Raw genomic sequence first — 19,742 nt, 5'->3', positions numbered from 1 at the left:
ATATTTTTCTGTTAGTTAAAAAAGTTCTCTTTTCATGTTGCTTAGATTTTGTGCTAGTTTTTTGAATTTATTTTTTGAGAGACACCATTTTGTATTTTCTGTTAGTTATGCATCTAGAAGGGAGTTTAATTACTATGCCTATGGTTGACCTGCAGGTAGTCCACTATGAGAAAGTTGAAGCCCAGACCAGTAAGAAATCTCAAAAGAAGTCCACAGCCTAAAATTATTTAAACAGTTCTGTGAAAAGACAGAAAAAAACTCCTACTTTATCTTTTAAACTTGCTGGAAAATGGAATTGTTGCCTGCTGGACATCTGCACTAGCTGAATCATCCTCATAAGATCTTTTCTACTTCAGTGGTTGTACCATCTGATTTTGTACAGTGTGTGTGTATGAGCTGTTTTGTACTGCAGTGTACCCCCTGGCAGGGAAGGGTGGCAGACAGAAGGGGCCTCACAGGAATATTTTTCTCTAGGCTAATGGAAGAAAGCCTGTGAAGTCTTTTAGGGAGATGTTTGCAGGCTGTATCTGGCCAGGGGGTCTGTGGTATTTAAGCACAGGTCATGGAGGAGGTAGCATGATGTGCCCAGGGAATCTGCTTCAGGGTTTCCATTAGTGCTGCTGGGTCACTCTTGTCTCCTGAGGTGCCTGAAGGTGACAGAAAACAGCCCTGCAAAAGCATGGAGAGGAGTTTAGGAGTGTTAGATTGTCCAAAGCCATGAATGCATTAAATAGGTAGACCACAGTATATCTGTTGAAAAGGGTGCTGATGGAGTGCAGGTCAAAGAGGAATTGATACACAGTATAGAATTTCAAAATTTAACCAGGAGTCATGGCTCTGCTTTCCAATCACTTTATCTCTTCACTTTACCTCAACTTTTTATGGCAGTATATTGCCAAACAATAAATAATTCTTTTTCAGAAAGCTGAGAGAATTATAAAAAATATGAAATATTGAGACCTCTGTCAGTCCTCTATCAGCCACTTCTGCTGCCCCTCATCTCTAGCTAATACTGATAGTCTTATATCAGCAACAGTCTGCAAGTATCCACAACCAAAGAGTCATAAGCTGTGAGGGAGAATGGACTGTACTGTGACAACTTCAGTGAGCATCATAAATGAGCATGAGATGGGTAGTTCAGTTCCAAACTTCTATTCTTCATTAAATTATTCCCTGGTCAGATTAAAGTCAAACTGATTATATAAGTAATACTCCAAATAATTGATTTTTCTATTTTCTCCATTTGCGACATATTTTAAATTTTCATCTAAAGCAATTAATTAAATTAATTGCTTTTAAAACACCAACTGTAATGAACTAGTCTATGCTTACTGCTTTATTCTCCTATCTCACCAGCTTATTGCACAACTGCATAATATTTAATAATAATAATGTGGAGATAAGCACAACACAGTACAGTGCAGGCACAGAATTGAGGGCAAGAAATGGGTATGGACTGTAAGGGGAAATTAAGACTACCAAAAACCACTGAAGCCCCCTGGACCTTTTCCATAAAGGTCTAAAACAATGTACCATGTATGGTAGCTGATTTACATAGAAGGCAAGAAACTTATCTCCAGGACAAGGACAACATACTTTTAGAAAGGTAACTCCACAAAGCCCGAGTGTTTGGGCACTTCTTGGACTCTGGACATCCCAGCTAGTTCAATACTAGAGCCAGGACTGGTGACATGTTTTTCTTTCTTCCTTCTTCTCTTTCTCTCTCTCTCCTTCTCTAATTAACATCTCTCTCCCTCTTCTCTTTTACCCTATCCCTTTATCCAAAACCCACTCTTTTGTGTTTATATAGCAGGTCAGGAACAAACACACCAATATGCTTGTCAAGGTTGTAATTTACTAAAAAAACTTGGTAAGGTTTTGCAGACCCTCCGACTTCTGTCATTCCTTTTGTGCAGGAGCCTCTATGAATCTTTCAGAATGTTTCAGAAAATTTAGTTACCTATTTGCAGGACACTGTTTTTGCCCCCCCCCCCCCCCCCCCCACGCCAATTATAATTTTTTTAAATGAAAAAAGAAAAATGCATATAGCAAAAATGCATATAGCAAAGTTCTTTGCAGCATTCTTGTGTCATTACATTTTCCTAAATTCAGAATGTGAAGACTTTTTGCCTTAGGTAATTGTTTCATACAAGGTCAGCTTTTATCAGCTTCTTGGTCGCCTTAGAGACCAGGCTTTTGAAGATTGGTATGTGAGCTCTTGTGCATTCTTTCCTTCCTCAGAGCACTGCAGCTATAGGGCTCAGTACTTTGGGTTATTTCAGTATCATGCATTGAAAAGTTGTCTTTTTGTCTTTTCTGACTTCTCAATAGTTATAAATATTCCCCTTGTTTTCCAACTTGGCAAACATCTACTCTGTGGCCTAGTTTACGCTCATCTTCTGAAGTGTGGAGGAGCAGCAGCTCTGGGAGTTTCCCCCTCTGTGTGCTCTGGACGTTGGTCTTTCTCTTGGTTCACAGCAGAGGGAGAGGCTGAGGACCATGTCAGAAGATTGCACTGATGCCATGTTTCATGGCAAATCTCATGTGTGTGTTATGAAGCAGCTGTTGATGCTATTTGAGTCTGTAGCTTGGGGCAGAGGCTGGAAAGACAGTCCTACACCTTTTTGTTTTAAAGAGTTGAGCAGCCTGTGTGTGAAATTTGAACCCAAAATAGCAGTTGTCCAGCTAGTCTAATCACTCATTAACATTTAATAAGGAATTAATTATCTCTGTATTCCCAGAGATGTCCATTGATACTTCTTGGATGAACAGAACTGCAGATTTCTTCAGTAAACAATGAGCTTTCTCTGCAAGCAGCAGAAGTTTCTGACTCCACAGTGTAACAGCTAAACTGCTAAACTGCTGGGATCAGTTGCAGGGGCAGGCTTGAAAATCTGTTTCTTGAATTGTTTCACTAGAAACACAGCAGTGAGTCACTGCCAGTGACCGGCCAGACACCAGCACTCCTGTCGGTGCTGTGAGTAGCGTGTGGGAGCACTCACATGTGCCCAGTATGAGCTCCTGGCTCCCATTTCCCGTCAAGGGACACGTGTTTGCAGAAAATACTTTTGGAGCAGAGAATTTGTTCTTTCTGGGGAAGCTGCAGACACAGAGAACATGTGTTTGGGATCGGCACTGAATGTGTTTGTTGATGCTGTATGAACTTTGGTAACGCCTTCAAGCATTCCAGCATTTGCCTTATCTCAACTTCTGAGTTATACTTGATGGCAAATATGACACTAAAAGGCATTCTCAGAAGATGTGGATTAAGGACTGTTTTTAGAAAGACCACACAAACTTGGCAGATATAGCAAAGTTATTTCTGCAGGCTTTATTTTCTGCATAGTTGTTTTTATTCAGAATAAATATGAGGCACATACTGCTTAGTTAGGCTTGTGTGTTCATACAGTTGATACTACAACCAGCACAGGAAGACCACCACACTGAAAAATGGCCACAGGAACTGGGAGGCAACAGGAGGGTAGTGTCACAGTGTCCTTTATTCCAGAGCATCCATCTGAGACCACTCTTGGGTACTAACAGCCAGCTGTGAGGAGGTGAGGCCAGATCTGCTGGTACATTTTGGGCCTCTTTGACTAGATTTTGAGCATACTCAAATGTCAAGTGTACATTTGCAAGGGAGCCACTCATTTGGAAAAGTGTTAAGTGCCCAATAAGATTTAGCACACTGAGTGTAAGTTAATTTAAACAGTATTTTATGGGTTTACATAAACTTCATTCATGTCTATTTGATCACCCTAGGATCACAAAATGACAGAATATGCTGGGTTGGAGGGGTCCCCTCAGGATCATTGAATCCAACTCCTGGCCCTGCTTAGGACACCCCAAGAATTACACCATGTTCTTGAGAGCATTGTCCAAACTCTTTGGGAATTCTGTCAGGCTTGGTGCTGGGACCACTTCCCTGGGGAGCCTGTTCCAGTGCCCAGACAGCCTCAGGATGAAGAGCCTTTTGCTGATATCTAAATGTCCCTTGACACATCTTTATGCTGTTTTCTTGAGGCCTCTCACTGGTCTCAAGAGTGCAGAGATCAGTACCTGCCCTTCCGCTTCCCCTCGTAAGAATGTTGAATAGCACAATAAGGGCTTCTCTCAGCCTCATCCTCTCTAGGCTATTTAGCATATAAAATAACTAAAATAAGGCCTAATAGCCTTAGTGATCCCTTAGGGGGGATAATAATAATATAATAATACAAAATATCTAATGAGAAGCTATAAACTCAGTTACTTTAGGAGGTTTTGGCAAGTTTTTACTCTGACTGTGAAACAGGAGTCAGTGAGGACATCTTGAAAAAACAGTTTCATGAACTGATAGGGTCAGATTGATAGATTTTTTTTCAATGGCTCATTTATATCTCAGGTTTTACTTCAGTCTTGGTAAATGTGTCTTACAGCTCAAGTGGGATTTGCTGAATTCCTTTCTGAGCAATTGCCTGAGGATAATACTGGATATTCACTGGAATGACATTGCAGAAAGTGCTAAAATTCACCAACATTCTCATGTGCTTTTCACTTCAAAAGTAATCTAGGAAAAAAAATTGAAATCTTTGAGGCTTGAGTTACAAATAAAGTTTTAGCATGTGTGATGACAAGTGTCCCAGAGCAGCTGGGGAGCATTTGAAGGGGATGCTTGAAGGAATTCATTTGTTGACTGTTGCCTAGCAAGGCGAAGCAGAGAGTACACCACAATGTGACAGACATGTGAAGACTGGACTGGGACAGACAGATGGCAGAGCCCTGCGCCTGGTGACATCTGATGGCCTGAGGTAAATTCAGACATGTTAAATGGTTCACAGAGTTGGACAAAGAAGGGTTTGACTAGCTATTTTAATTAAAATAAAGCCTAAGGAAGCTAAAATATATAAAAACTCAATTGCTTACAATTGGCGGTTAGATGTGCTGTAGAAAGCCAAATACTGCTTCTTAAATTTCCTAAATGAGTAAACTTTCATACCATTGACTGGCATCTGTCTCTGTCTTTTCCTTATATCGGAGTATGCTCAAGGAGTTGTCTTTTGCTTTTGATGCTAAGTGATCCTTACTAATTTTGAATAGTTCAATTATCATGCTTGGAGCAGAAGCTCCATGACTGAATATCCTTCCAGTGGTTCTAGGGACTGCAGCTACTTAGGGACGGGTGAGAGAATCCTAAGGCATCAGCCCCTCCTCAGAGCATCCTGTAAAATACTTTGTGAATGTTGTGGGTATTGCTATGATCGGTAAATTCACCACTCTGTGTGTGAGATGTTCTGGAGATTACAGTTACATATCTTGGGACTATTTTGATAAACCCTTCTCCAATTTTGTGGATTTTGTCTCAGTCTGTCTGTACACCTCATACAGACTTTCAGTTGCTACCAGCCCCTGCCAGACAGGAATGATGTACAGGACTGCAAACCTAGAAGCATCCCTAATAAACTGAAGCCAGTCTTTGAAATGGTTAATTGATGCGTGCAATTGTGCAGAACCCCAGGAAACGTTAGCCATGGGGCCTGGTGGTTGTGATGTTCAACATCAATAGATGTGTTCCTTGACTGAAGGTTTTATGATTGTGAATGTTGAATTTTCACCATCGCATGCATCTGGTCCAGGATGAAGCTTGCTTCAGGATGAAGGAGGTGAGTCACTGCAGCTGCTTTCTTGGTTAGGGTTGGTTCCTCTGTCCAAAGTGGCCACTGAGTGAGTAGAGCAAGAAATAAAGGGCTGCTCAACAGCAGCCAGTGATAAACTGGTTAGAAGACAATGATCTCCAGCAGTTTTTGGAAACTGATGGTGTGTCCTGGCCAGTTTCCTAGGTGACCTGTGACCACATTACTGCCCCTACTCATCAGGATCTGATTAGCTCACCTGTAGTATGCTCTTTCTATAGACAACTGTTTCAGGACATGTATATAAATATATGTCTCACCTGTCTGCAGTTCTGTTTGCATTTTATGATGTAAGATCATTGATAGCCCACCATGAGCCTGCCAGTTATCCCAATGATTCTGGTATAAAAAAGAATATGAAACCACTAAGCTTATGTAAAGCATGAAACTGAACTCATAGGAGTTCAACTTCTGATGCCAGTGAAAACAAATATATATTTCAAGTTTTTTTTCCATCTGTGTAGGATTTGGGGCCAGCCAAGTATCAGAATAAATGTTATTTCTACCCAAGCAGATCTGTAGTTTCCCTTTGAGAGATAGGGCTTGTGGACAAAGGTTATATTTTAGTTGATCTGATGTAGCTGGGAGAGACAGACAAATGTTTAGGCAGATGAGTTGTTTTCCAGGGTAATGCAGTAGGCCAAGTGATTTGGCAGATGCTGCTGAGAGAGCAGATCCAGGCAGTAGAAAAGTTTAATTTTTATAATCTTGCATTTAGTGCATCCACGTGGTTTGCAGATGACTTCAGAAGGCCACCAGCTGAGGTTTTTTTTTTTTTATTTATTGTTTCCCCAAGGGAAAACCTGGTCCAGGACCTCCCATGCATGCTGTGACCCTATTCTGTCATCAACCAAAGCCAAGTCATGACAGGCAGACTTGTTCCATGCTCATGCCAACTCCAAAGCTTATTTGTCCTTTCCCTCCCAGGGCCACTACTTCCTGTGACCAATCTGACTGCTTCCCTAAGTGCAGGATTGCTTCAGAGCTTGGCTTAGATTGTGAGCACCACAGGCTTTTAGTTTAACCACTTTGGAATACACCAAAGACTCAAGCAAGAAATCTTTGCTTTTGATGTACAAAATCCTAATCTTCCAGATGATGGAAATCCAGATGTGCAGAAACCAAATCAGGGTTGATTGGGTTGGAGTATCTCTTTCTTCTGTTTCTTAAATTATTACTCCTATGGCTGTTTTTGTCACTCTGATCCAAGGAGAAGTGTGGCCCCATAAATGCCCCCTTTGAAAACACAGCAAGAAGTCCTTTGTTTCATGGTCTGGCTCACCAAATTCCTTATGCTGGCTCCCTGTGGAGTGCTGGCCTACAGTTTGATGTGGATTGCAGGTTTGATAGTTTTTTCTTCAAAGATGTGCCCCAAAACTGTGTGGACTACAGTTAAGCAGGTTTGCCTTGGCCAGGCTGGGATGTGCTCATATCAGAGAAAACATGTGCACAAAATACAGAGCAGAGCTTGTAATATGTTATCTGCATACTCCACTGCATCACATCATGTGCACCTGTGTAAGCAAATAAAAGGAGTGATGAGCAAAGTAAATAGACAACATTTTACGAATGGAATTTTGTATTTTTCTGCACTCGACCAAGGCAATCAGCTGTGCTGGAAGAGATGTCACAGTGCATTCCCTTGTTTGCTTGATCCTGGTGGAAACATGATTTAGCAAAGAAATAGAGCTAGTAATGGAATAGATGAAAAATGTGAACAAATAGATGCTTGGTAATTTCTACTGTATCTGCTTCTTATCTTTAATATTCCCTGTGCACTGTGGGCAATGGAAACTCATTTAGGATGCCAAAGAATAAAGAAAAAGGTTTTTTCAATTATTTCCCATCCAGAAATTCACAGCAGAGAATCTTGTGTCTCCAAGTATTATCTATATTTGAGACACAAGCTGTTGATTTATACTAGCTAACAGAAGTCATGGAGATATCTTTTGGAAAGAGCTGTTTGAAGGAAAATCAGAGATACGCAACAAAAATTTGGCAGCCTTTGTGTCAGCAGATGAAAAGTTGTCGAAATTATGTGATGAGTAGCATGAAAATGAGAACTGAGTGATGTGAACAGCAGCTTACTGAGACTGATGGGTTGGTTGAAACAACAGAAACAAAATTTGAAAGTGTAGGAAAATTGCTGAGGTCATTATGAAAGGAAAAAAACCACTGCTTGTGGCTCGGAACAAACAGGAGATCTGGTGCATGATGTAAGGACCTTGGGATTTGAAGGAGAACAAGGAGAGGAAGCATCCCCAGTGCAGTGGAACAACTCCTCTAAATTAGAAGCAGAAAACAGCAGCTCAGGATGGATCCATGCCAGACTTTCACAGGCAAGCTATTGGACAGAGGCTGGAAGACTTTTCCAGAGTGGTAGTAGCTGCCAGCAGATGCTGCAGCCACAGAGTATTTCAGTGCTAATTGTATTCATTTTGACAGGCTTTCTAACAGCTGTATTCTGAAATTCCTGGGGGAGCAAAGGTCAGGGCAGGAGGTGGAGCTGGTTGTTAATTCATAAAGCCATTTTTGGGAAAGGAGACTTGGATGATTTATGCCCTGGGGTTGGCAAACAGTTCTATGGCCTGGTCTGGTGAATGTGGCAAGAAAAAGATGAAATCATTAATCTCAGTCCCTGTAGGTAGACTCAGCTTGTAAAGTAAGGTGAGCTGGAGAGAAAGCTGCTGGAGGAACTCCTGTTGTCAAGTTTGTCCATTTGGCCAGAGGAAGGTGTGTGACTGTTGTCTGTATGTTCATCACACCAGGCTGTGCTTTTCTAAGAAAATTTTTCTGTTTCTTAACATACTACTTAGCTTTTTGAGAATTACCTGGAAACCTGGTTGACTCCCTGAAGAAGATGAGGAGATCTGGTGGGGTATTCAGGTTCCCTCCCTGCCTGGAAGGGCAGCCAGCAGTGGCCAGGTGGGACCATGGGCTTTTTCTGCAAAGAAGTGAAATCTTTAGGCTTGAAACTGCTGCTGTCCCTGTAGATACAGAAGAGAAAGCAAAACCTTGACAATAGCAGTGCATGCCAGTCACTTCAGACAACAAACACAGAACATGCACCTCCTGCTTCTCCATCTCAGCCGTTTTCATGGGGCTGCTTTTAAGAAACCATGGAAGATAAAAGCAAGCTTAAAGAACAGAATGTTTTTTCTGTGATGACAATACCAATTAGTGCCAATATATACCATGTAGGTTGTCTGGTGTGAATCTAACAGCTTACCAGAAATAAAATAATTTGTGTCTTGATGGGAATGAAAACTCTAGTTATACCTTCAGCATCAAGGCACCTCCTTGAATTTTTTGGGACTGAGACTCTATGTTCATTAATGTGGGCCAGGCTTTTCTACTCAACCCTGCATGTATTGTGAGTGCATCCATCTGTTCAGGGAGAAACTGCTGCTACAAGTCTCCCAGGGGCCAAGGGGAAGGGATTAAACACCATCTCTGGCAAAAGTGGATTGCTGCTTGTGTTCTTTTAAGACAATTTAATAAGTGACATTCTGAAATGAGTTACCTACCCTTATAGTTATAATCAATCCCTTTCTAATACGAGTAGCAATAGGTGAAGAAAATAACACTTTACTAACAAAACAAAATAGCAACAGGCAAAAATACCCCTACTAATAGTCATAAGTTACAAAAGTGCTGAAATCTCACTGGCTCCTGGGGAGCATGGGGAAACTCAAAATGGGGTAGTGACCTCCCCCAAGACAGTGTCTTCCTCAGGCAACCGCATGATCTGTCAGAGAAACCCCGCCCAGTGCAATCTTCTTTCTGGATCAAAAAACCAGGAAGGCAGGGGTTTACAAAGCGGTGCCAGTGGCAGAATTGCTGGTGTAGCTGGGACACTCCAGCCCCATGGTGTGAGCCTCTGGTTCACTGGGTGTTGGTGCTGTGGTCTTTCTGCCTCCTGCTGAACTCCAGCGGTGTTAGTGCAGCTGTTCCCAAGCCGTGGGGGTGTTGGGGGGCAGAAACAATCTCCCCATGATAGTAAAAGGGTTTTAAAATCATGGGGATTTAGGGTTAAAAGGAAAATTAAGCTTAGTAGGCCCTGAAAAAATAAATACCCTAGGTACATGAAGGCCTTGTACCTTGCTAGAACTGCACCTGTGTAGCTAGTACATGATAAATGATATAATTGTTAGATGTGATGATTGTTTAGTAATTAAATACAATTACTGTTTAATTGTAAGAATAATCATGAGAAACTGTGGTCAGGGGCCTAAGAAAGATCACGAGAAACTCATGTTTGAATAAAGTCAATGTATGCAATAGAACAATATAAGTTTAATAATTAATATGTAAGTTATGTCACGATAGAATATAAAATATGTTCAGCTCGAAAGCCATGTCGGAGTCAGATTTGGGTCTGTACCCCTGATTCCCAGAGCTCTCAATAAAAGCACCTGTGTATAATCATATCCCGTGATTATGTGTGTTCCTGAACGCTGACACCCAGGCACTGAAAACAGCAGCCTCTGGCCCCTATGGCTCTAGCCCCCCACTGCACAATCCACTTTCAAACAGGTTTTTATTGTGAAACGCAGCTTCTTGGGTTGCTGCTGTTGTGGGTCCACAAACCTGCCTGAAACAATCACCTCTGAAGGCAAGGGAGAAACAAAACAATGCATGAAGGGGAGCCTCTGGCTTGAGTAAGAGAGAGGAGGCAAGAGAGCTCTGCTGGGGTGACCCCGGCTTTAAAAAGACGCAGCACCCACTGGCCCCGTGTTTCCCACCGCACTGCTGGGTCTTAGAGAGACAGTAGCAATTTTGGACACAGATAGATATGGAATAAAATAGCATTTTGGTTTATCTACCATGCACAAAATGTTGCTGCATTTTGTTACCTGCAGGATCCAGCTGGGGAAGAGGGCATGGAACATTCATGTGCAAACTTCATTTGCAAAATTTTGTCCTTCTGGCTGTATTGTTAATATTTCCAACTAATATTTTCTGGAGATGTAAGAAGAGTCATAGATCTTAGGAATGTACTGCTTTTCTACCTTTTTTTTTTTTTTTTTTTGCAATAAAATATAAAAATAAATCCCAAAACTAAAGCCAAGGCCCAAAATTGAGATTCTGCAATTCCACAGAAGGGATCGATAGATCAACTTTTGTCCTAAGGAACCCTGGTAACATTCTTTCCTGTTTCTATATGGGAAATACAGAGAAAAATGAAAACAGGACTTGCAAGTGTTAGACATTTCTTGCCATTTTTCTATATAAATGAGTACCTAACCAAATGTAAATTTCTCAAATTTTCCTGCTTCATAATTCCTTATTATTGTTTTTCTTGGAGTTTGCTGCTTATATTCAGTTTTTCTTGTAAAGATGTATTGTGGCTGAACTAAGTGAGCAGCTGTGTCAGACATAAACTCCACAAAGAGCCAGAACAAGTCTGTGGCTATCCTTCCAAATTTTTACAGAGGAAATGTATCATTGAAAAGCTAACTGGTATTTTTTTTTTTATTTCAGTGGTTGTTTGGGGTTTTTAAAAATTTTTATCAATGCAATTTGTTTCAGTTTATTAGCTGGCATCTGGCTTTTTGTCTTGTTTGTTCTATTTACAGAGAAAGCAATCAGTGTCATTTCTATGCTCTTTTTTGGGAAAAGCACAATTTCTGACCTCAGTAGCACTTATTCCTTAGCCATTGATATAACCACTGCTGACAGAGCTACTGATGCCCACCTATATGTATGTATTTTTGGAAATAATGGGTGAATGACTCATGGAGTTAATGCATCACAAACTGCAACTGAGAGAAGCTCTGTATAGAACTGCTTATTAGAGGAGCAAGATGACAAACATTGATACAGGAGGATTTTAAAGATCTAGTTTCGTCAGTCTTGCTGCTGCAGTGCATAGTTGCATTGGGGAGGGGTAGGCTTAGGAAACATAGTGGTTAAGGAAACCTAGGGATCAGGAGACACAGTGTCCTAATTCCCCCTGGAGTCAATGTTTTGCTTGGACAGGGGTGAGTATAAAAGGAACACATGCTTGGTTCTGTGAAGTTTGATTCAGCTGTCAAGCAGAAGACATTGAAGTTACATGGTAGGTAAAACATCATCATAGAAATGTGAGTAGAAAGTGCATTACTTACTAGCCTGAGCAGTGAGAGTGGTAATGGAAATGTATCTGAATCTCCTTTCTCTCATCCCTTGTCCGGGCTGGAGGTGTTTGCCTTCACCAGACACTTGCTGGCTGTCAGTTGTCAAAAGTAGTTAGCAGTCCCTGGCTTTTGTTATGTCTGCAGAAGCTTGTCTTTGCTCAGGAGCACGCAGGGCTCATTGACAGCTTTAAACTAGATGTGTTAGTGAAGGGGACAATGTCAGGCATGCCCTTGGCAAGCATATCAAGGTTAAAAGGACAGGGTATAGGTGAGGACCCTATGTACTGGTCGCACTGGAGCACATTTGATGTCGTATGGAGACAAGCCAGGGGCACCTAAGGTAACAGAAGGCAAGAAATACCAGAGAAATACCTCAGTGAAATTAGAGGGTATTCCTGCAAAAGGGCAACATGAGCTGACAGCTCAGCTGAGGTGCCTTTCCACCATTACACACTGTATGGGAAACTAATAGGAAGAGAAAGAAGCCACTGTGCTGCTGTGAAGTTTTAACTAATTTCCAATTCTGAAACTTGGTGGGACAAATCCTATGACTGGATTGCACCTATGGATGGCTACAGGCTGTTTGAGAAAAGTAAGGGTGGAGGGGTTGCTCTCTGTTTCAGAATGTGGATTGAATATGAAGTTCTGTCTCTGAAGAACAGGCATGAGCAGGTTGAAAGCCTGTCAGTAAGAATCAGACACTGGGATAGCAAAGAGAACATCATGGCTGGCATGTACTAGAGGCAGCCCAACCAAAGGAGCCTGCTGGCAAAGCCTTCTTGCTCCAGCTGCAAGAGGCGATCTGCTTGCAGGCTCTTGTCTGGCTAGGGGCTTTCAACGCTGGGCAAGTAACACGGCGAGCTGTGGGCAGTCCAGGGGACTCTGGTAGTGCATGGAGGATAACTTCTGAAGCTAGGTTATAGACAGCCCTACCAGAGGAGATGTGATACTGGACCCATGGGTTGCCAACACAAGTTAATTTGGGCTGTCAAGATTAGAGGCAAGCCAGGGCTGGAATGATTATGCACTCAAGGAGTTTACAGTCCTGAGGGATATGGGTCAGGCAAGGGGTAAAGTCAGAATAATGAATTTTAGGAAAACAAAATTTCAAGGTTGTCAAGGATGTAGTCAGTAGGATCTTCTGGGAAACTGCTCTGAGAGTCAAGGGAGCAAAAGAAGTTTGGCAGATCTTTAAGGTTGATTTCTGTAAAACACAAGAAAAGGAGTAAAAGTTCAGGCAAAGGAGGCAAAAGACTGGAATGCATTAGTCAAGACCTGCTGGTCAAACTAAAGGACAAGAAAGAAATCGACAGTCAGTGGAAGCAAGGGCAGGTATCCAGGGAAGACTATAGGGTCACAGCTCAGTTTTGTAGGAGTGGGGTGAGGAAGGCAAAGGCAAAGGCAAAGCTGAAGCTGAACTTCACAAAGGTCACACAGAACATAACAAAGAGCATATATAGGTGTGTCAGCCCTTGATGAGCAAGGCAAACTGGTAAATAGGATGAGGAGAAGGCTGAGGTACTCAAAATATTTTTGCCTCAGTCATCACTGACAGCCTCTCATCCCCACACGTGAGTGAATGGACTGTAAAATGTAGCTGTGGGAGTCATGTCCCTCGGAGAGATCAGGTTTGAGATCACTTGAGGAACCTGTGGGATCTGATGAGATGTATCCAAGAGTCCTGAGGGAGTTGACTCTACAGCTGCCAGGCCACTCTTCGTGATACTCAAGAAGTCAAGTCAGTCAAAAGATGACAAAGAAATACAGCGTTTCTGTATTTGCACAGCCTTTTACACTGCTAAGGGCTGCATCTACCCCCTGAGCAAGTAATTGCTGGAAATTTCATGCCTGTGTTTCTGTGTCACCAGGCTTTTCCTAGAGTTTTGTGACTATTCTCTTCTACCTTCCCGTGATTTTAAAGAGTAGCCTTCTCTTGATAACTCCTGAATGAGCGCTATAAATTAACTGTCATGAGCATTTACACAAGGATTGTGGCATGCTGCAATATGAAGCTCTATGTTATATTTTTGAGAGGCTACACCATTGTGCATTCATCAAATTCTCCACAGACTGGAAAATAACCTTCTATTACTCCCACAAACAAGTGTGGAAAGTTGTCTGCTTCTTTACTCCAAGGACCACCCCCTTTGCCTTGCTTTGTCACAATTGCTCTGTGTCAGTCCTTGAGGTCTGCATTGTGAGACCTTCCTTTCTGCATCAATGGCACGTCATTGCTGGTCCTGAAGTGCAGTTTAGGATAAAGGCCAGCTTTTAGGATGTAGTCAATGCTGCCATTCATTTGGGAGAAATTTAATGTTGGCATTTTCTGTGCTTGGTACTGCCAAGTGCCACACTCCCTGATCCTGATTAGCAAAGCATTTGAACCTACACATAAAGCTCTCAATCAGTACTCACATTGATTTCAGTGGAGCCAATTGCATATTTTAGATTTCAAAAGAAGCTAAAATTATTAGGTTGGGAGTGAGAGCACTGTGTTTCTGGAGAGTTAATAAATATGTAAAATTAATCATTTTAGAAAAAGCAACCAACCCCCATCCCCAGTTAAAAAGGGAGTTCATGATCTTTGCTCTTGTACCTGTAGTGAATCAGACAAAAGTGAGAGCAAGTGCACAACACGCAGATAGCCGAGTCAAATTTACACTGACATAATCATCCTGTTTGGAAATTATAAGAGGTTTTTTTTGAAACCACTATTTTTGTAGAAGAAACCTTAGTCTACATACAGTTCAGTTTTAAATCCTGGCAACTATTTAAGCTTCATAGCTGGTAATTTGAGGTCTTCATGTGAATGTATTTTCCTATGTCAATACTAATTTCTGGGAAAAAAAAGATTACTATTATAAGAAGTATCTGTTTTCTATGGGGTTTCTCTTGAAGTACAGATAAAAACAGGGCTGAAATCTAAACTGAAATTGCCAGGCATGGATTCCAAATTGTAGGTTTCTTTGTAAGTATAATGGTCCAAGTTCAGGCTAGCCTAAAATCATAGATTCTTCATCTGAATAGAATATTATCAATTAGATCAATTAAAACCAAATGTTTTAATATAAGGATTTGACTTCTGATGGAGTCTCGATGATTTCTCTCTATCTTCTGAAAATAGAGGACCTTGGGCAAGCATATGCCAGCAAATAAATGCTGTCTGTGCTGACTTGTGTGAGCTACCTGGATTAATGCATGAAAGTGGAGGCTATGGACTCCCATGTTACATAATGGCAGATTAAGTATTTGGTATGCACATTAGGTGCCTGTTTTAAAATATTTATTCTTGTGTTTATTTTTCTTTCAAATACTGCTACAGTAACAAATTACTTGTACATTACCAGTGATTTTGTATTTTTCCCCAGTAGACTAAAACCAGACAGCAGATATAAAGAGAAATCATGATAAGAGGCAAAAAAATTTCCATTCCCTAAAAAGGGAAAGAGAATGCAGCTTTCTGAATTTGCACAGCCCCTTACACTGCTTAGGGCTGCAGCTATCTCCTAGCAATCATTTATCTTATATCAATTGAACAAAATATGCAGTACAAATGGGTTGTTGGACATTGTGTCTGCAGGTGAGAAAGGGAGCGGATGCAGGGGGATACTGTAACATGCAGTTCCCAAAGAATCAGGTGTTGTCAGAGTGCCTGTCTTCTCCTGGCATCTTCCTGGGGTGTATTGGAGAAGATTGTGGGAACCTCATAAAGCAGAACTATACATGTGCTTTGCCTTGAGGGGGTGGTGACCTTCCATGCCGATGATTTATTTTCCGTTAAAGAGAATACTTTTCAAAAGGCAACAAGAGAGTTTCTGGGAATCAACCCCATGGTATCTTGGTAGATTGGGAGGGTTCAGGCAGGTTTTGGGAGGGGATTTTTGTGCCTCAAAGGCAAGCAATGTATTTAACATCAGTGTGGCTGCTGACATTTTTGAGTTACCAAAGTATTTACATATGCATGGAAACTGACAAGCTCTGTGGTCAAGTGAGAGGAGATTGAAGAACAAGTATATTCTGTGTAAAGTGTGATGTGCTGCTGAGTAAAGGGCTAATTTGACACAGGCCTTGATAGCACTTTTAACTCATACTTGCAGCCCCAGTGATGAGAATTAGTATCAGGAATGGGATTTGTTTAATGTACATTGACATTAGGTTAGCATGATAATTTTCCTGATAATCTATTGGATAATGTTTCAGACATGGGTGTCCTAGTTTGTCTTACTGTTTTGTTTTGTAGTGTTTTGGGTTTCTTAAATTTATTTTTAAGTTCTCATTTTTTTTTTATCACTTGTTTCTGACATTGTATTTCAGGCTTCTGTGACTCCTGTAGTCCATTTTACTCTTCTGATCTCGGGTTTGATGTCTTAGTAGAGCTTTCAGGACCATGCTTACCCTTCAGCATAATTTATTTACTGTTGCCTCATTTTTCTACACTTTGTTTCTTTTGCACTTTTTTTGCCTCCTTATGTACTTTTAGCTCGTCATTGCACTCTTTCATTTTTTTATGGAAGGCAGTTTTAGACCTTGCCCCAAAGAGTAACTTTAAAATAATCTTGGACTGCTTCTGTGTTTAGATGTTGCTTTACATTTTGCAATTTTTTTTAATCAGCAGAATTGAACTTGTTAATTTTACTACTTAGAAGTCTTTTTCTAGTTTTATTCTTTGAAATAGAGGTGCTTTGGGAGTTTTTATCTGCAATGTCTTATTTTATGTATTGCTTTTAAACCTACATGAAAATAAAACAACTAAATATTCCTGCAAAATATTTCTCTGTGTACAAATTGTCTTGTCAATGCAATTGTCTATCTACAGCTATCAGTTCCAAAGGGTACTACTTAATAATCTGCATTAAATAAATATAAATAAAATTTTGAGGCAAGATAAATAATCTTGTTTCAAAATTTCCAATAATTTAACAATTGTGTTTGAGCATGATGGGAGACTTGTGAAGTCACGTTTGTGTGAGTACAGTAGGATATCAAAAGGTTAAGTGACTTACCAGAGGATTGGTGGTCTCAGCTTCCTGACCTAGTCCCAGAATTACTATTCCTTCCTAAATAAATACTTTTCTCCAGGGATGCAAAAGCAAAGCCTCTGACATTTATTGTCCTGGTGTGTGTCTGTTCCCAGGACATTACATTTCTGTGGATACGTCTTATGAGGGTGAGAAGGCAGTGCTGTCCAGCCCTGATCTGTACTCTGAGGAATGGAGCTGTGTCAGACTGATCTATCAGATAGCGACAACTTCAGACGCCTCACCTGATCCTGCCAGGCTCAACCTGTACCTGAGGCAGGAAGGAGGAAGTTTTGATCGTTTGCTGTGGTCAACCAAGGAGCCATCAGACAGCTGGCTCATAGCTAGCTTAGATTTAACGAATGGCACAAACAAGTATAAGGTAAGCCCAGTTTTAGAAGATGCGACAGGCTTTCTGGTTGGGCATATGTTTGGCTGTACAAACTTCTTTTTTTAATATATGCAAACTTATTTTGAGCCCTGTTCTTGGCTTTGATATCTAAGGCTGGCACCACAAGTCACCTGAGCCCTCTGTCCCTAGCACCCATGAGCAGAGCTGGCACAAGGCAGTGCTCTGACCAGCAACTGCATGGAGCAGCTCATGAGGACACACAGCCAGCTGAGCCCTGCCATGAGGATGCTTCACATCTCCTGGTATCCCTGCAGAGTTACTGGTGCCATATGGCAGATTTGGAAACCCCCAGGTCCTGGGTCTACATCTGTTCTTGTTTATTCCTGCCCTCTGTGCCTTTCTGGAAGGAGTCACATGCTGACAGAAGAGTATTTCTACCCAGAAACCAACCATCACTCACAATAACATCTTGTATAACCACAGCTGAGGAATATGGAATTCCATACTCTCAATTGAAATGTGGAAATTTTTTGCCTTGTCTCATTGTTCTTCAGCATGTCTTCTGTGGTTAAAGAAGAGCACTGGCTCCATCTTTAATACATTCTGCCAAGCTCTTTCAGCAAAAGCACGCCTGACTATAAAGATGATGGTTCCCCAAGAAACATTTAATTTGTTCTCCTGTTTATCCTGTTTAAATAGTCAAACTAATGAAATCCTAAAATTGACAGTTTGGTTTATATTGTGCAGCTGGTACTGGAAGGTGAAATGAGACAAGATAAATCCGCCAGTATAGCAGTTTTTGAAATCAAAATAACTTCTGGATATTGTATTGGTAAGTACTCTTCACTCAATCCTCTTATTCTCTACATAGAAGAGAATGCCTTGTTGGCAGTTTTAAAACTTAATGGAAGGTCTGGCTTTAAAAAAAAAGACAATGGCTTTTTCATAATTGAAAAGTACACTGCCATATTCAATACAGATAATTTTTAAGCTAAGAGTGCACAAACTAGTAAGTGGTGTTTTTTTCACCAATCTCTGTGATATATATATATATATATATATAATATATATAAATGCATATACACATATTATATATAACAATATAATTCCAAATCTATTTCTTTTTCAAGCAGGAACAACTGTTATATTTTAAAAAGCTTTGCACTGCTTCAAATACTAGACATAACAGCTACAAGACTATTTCTGCTCTCTGCTTGCTCATGGCTTCCTTACAAGGTCACCTTGAGGCTGCAGACAAAAAACTCTGCTTATATATATATACATGTTTTTTTACATTTACTGCCATTTCCTCATGATATTTGCTAAAAACTTTTAATGAAGTTCAAAAATTCCAGTGTCTAGGAGACTGGGAGATCTTCACTTTTCTGGAGAGCTCTGGTGGAGTCCAACCAAGTTATCAAAATTCTTTGTCTAAGTGAAGGAGACAAAGCACTTGCATTACTGTTTTGAAATACTTATGCTGCTTTGCTTCTGGCCATTCCTGATTTGCAAGTAAAAGTTTTGCTTTGACTATTTACTATAAGGAGATGGTATATTTAAATCTGCTTTATTTGTTTCTAAATTACAGCAGACCTATCCTGGCAAATGATGAAAAGACAGATTGATCCAAAGAGGTTGAAAATGAAAATTTTTTCCAAAAAGTACCAAAATTTTGAATAGTTTGCTTCTATTATGAGCTCTTAAATGCTATGTCCAGTTCTATAAATAAAGGCATTATCTGCTCTGCCATATGTGAAGTGAGGCCAGTGCTTTGCAATTTGCTCTTCCTATTTCTGTAATGAAAATGTTTGCACTCAGCTGGTGGTGTCTGCAATTGCAGAATGTGACTTTGAAGAAAACCATCTTTGTGGCTATGTGAACCGCTGGAATCCTAATGTCAACTGGTTTGTTGGTGGAGGGAACATTCAGAATTCTCAGTCTATCCTGCCCAAAGACCACACACTTAACAGTGCACTGGGTAAGCAATACATGTAGAGCAGAATTATAGTGGAAAAATCTGAGTCTGTGATTCATATATGATTTTCATAGTGCGAGTTATTAGTATGTGAGTTCTTTCCCTTGTGGGGTTGGAATGGAGATGGTAAGAGTGATTTATAGGGGGAAAAAATGGGATTAGAAAAAAGGTTGGGGGATTTTGCAGAACTTCACACAAAATTGCCTGTAAGCTTTATAAAAAAGTTGTTACACTCTTCGCTAGGATTCAAAAGTACTCAGAGGTACGAGTAAAATTTTGGATGTGAGAGCTGGAAAATTCAACTTCCTATGTATTCTAAATGTATGGGCCACAGTAAGCTTTAAATTTTTGTACTGCTGGTCTCTACATCTGTAAAGAGTTTTCTTTCCAATGGCTACTGAAAAAATTGAGTAGGAAAACTAAGTTATTATAACATGCTTGGAGAATCTTGGGTGAAACTGTACAGTTTAGAAGTTTTGTATCTCTTAGTCAAATGTAGTGCTGTTAGTACAGCCCCTCAGAGACATAATGCTGGGAAGAATTATTGGCATTTCTGCACTTGCTGGTATGAAATGTTTGTCCTGGACACGTTGCTCGGGGAAGATATTT

At 40.6% G+C, this 19,742-nt stretch overlaps 1 protein-coding gene across 1 annotated transcript in view; it reads left to right on the top strand.

The window, feature by feature from the left end:
- The window catches only part of MAMDC2 (MAM domain containing 2), a 55,699-nt gene that overhangs the window by 12,210 nt on the left and 23,747 nt on the right, over nucleotides 1-19,742 (top strand). Inside the window, exons 3-5 of the mRNA XM_077790285.1 lie at nucleotides 16,923-17,188; nucleotides 17,906-17,990; nucleotides 18,999-19,136. Coding sequence (XP_077646411.1) covers nucleotides 16,923-17,188; nucleotides 17,906-17,990; nucleotides 18,999-19,136 — 489 coding nt within the window. The remainder of the gene's footprint in view (nucleotides 1-16,922; nucleotides 17,189-17,905; nucleotides 17,991-18,998; nucleotides 19,137-19,742) is intronic.

The sequence above is a fragment of the Lonchura striata genome, chromosome Z, assembly GCF_046129695.1.
Source record: "Lonchura striata isolate bLonStr1 chromosome Z, bLonStr1.mat, whole genome shotgun sequence".
NCBI classification, from domain to species: Eukaryota; Metazoa; Chordata; class Aves; order Passeriformes; family Estrildidae; genus Lonchura; species Lonchura striata.
Note: the sequence above shows the minus strand (reverse complement) of the source record. Positions and strands in the feature narration are given on the sequence as shown.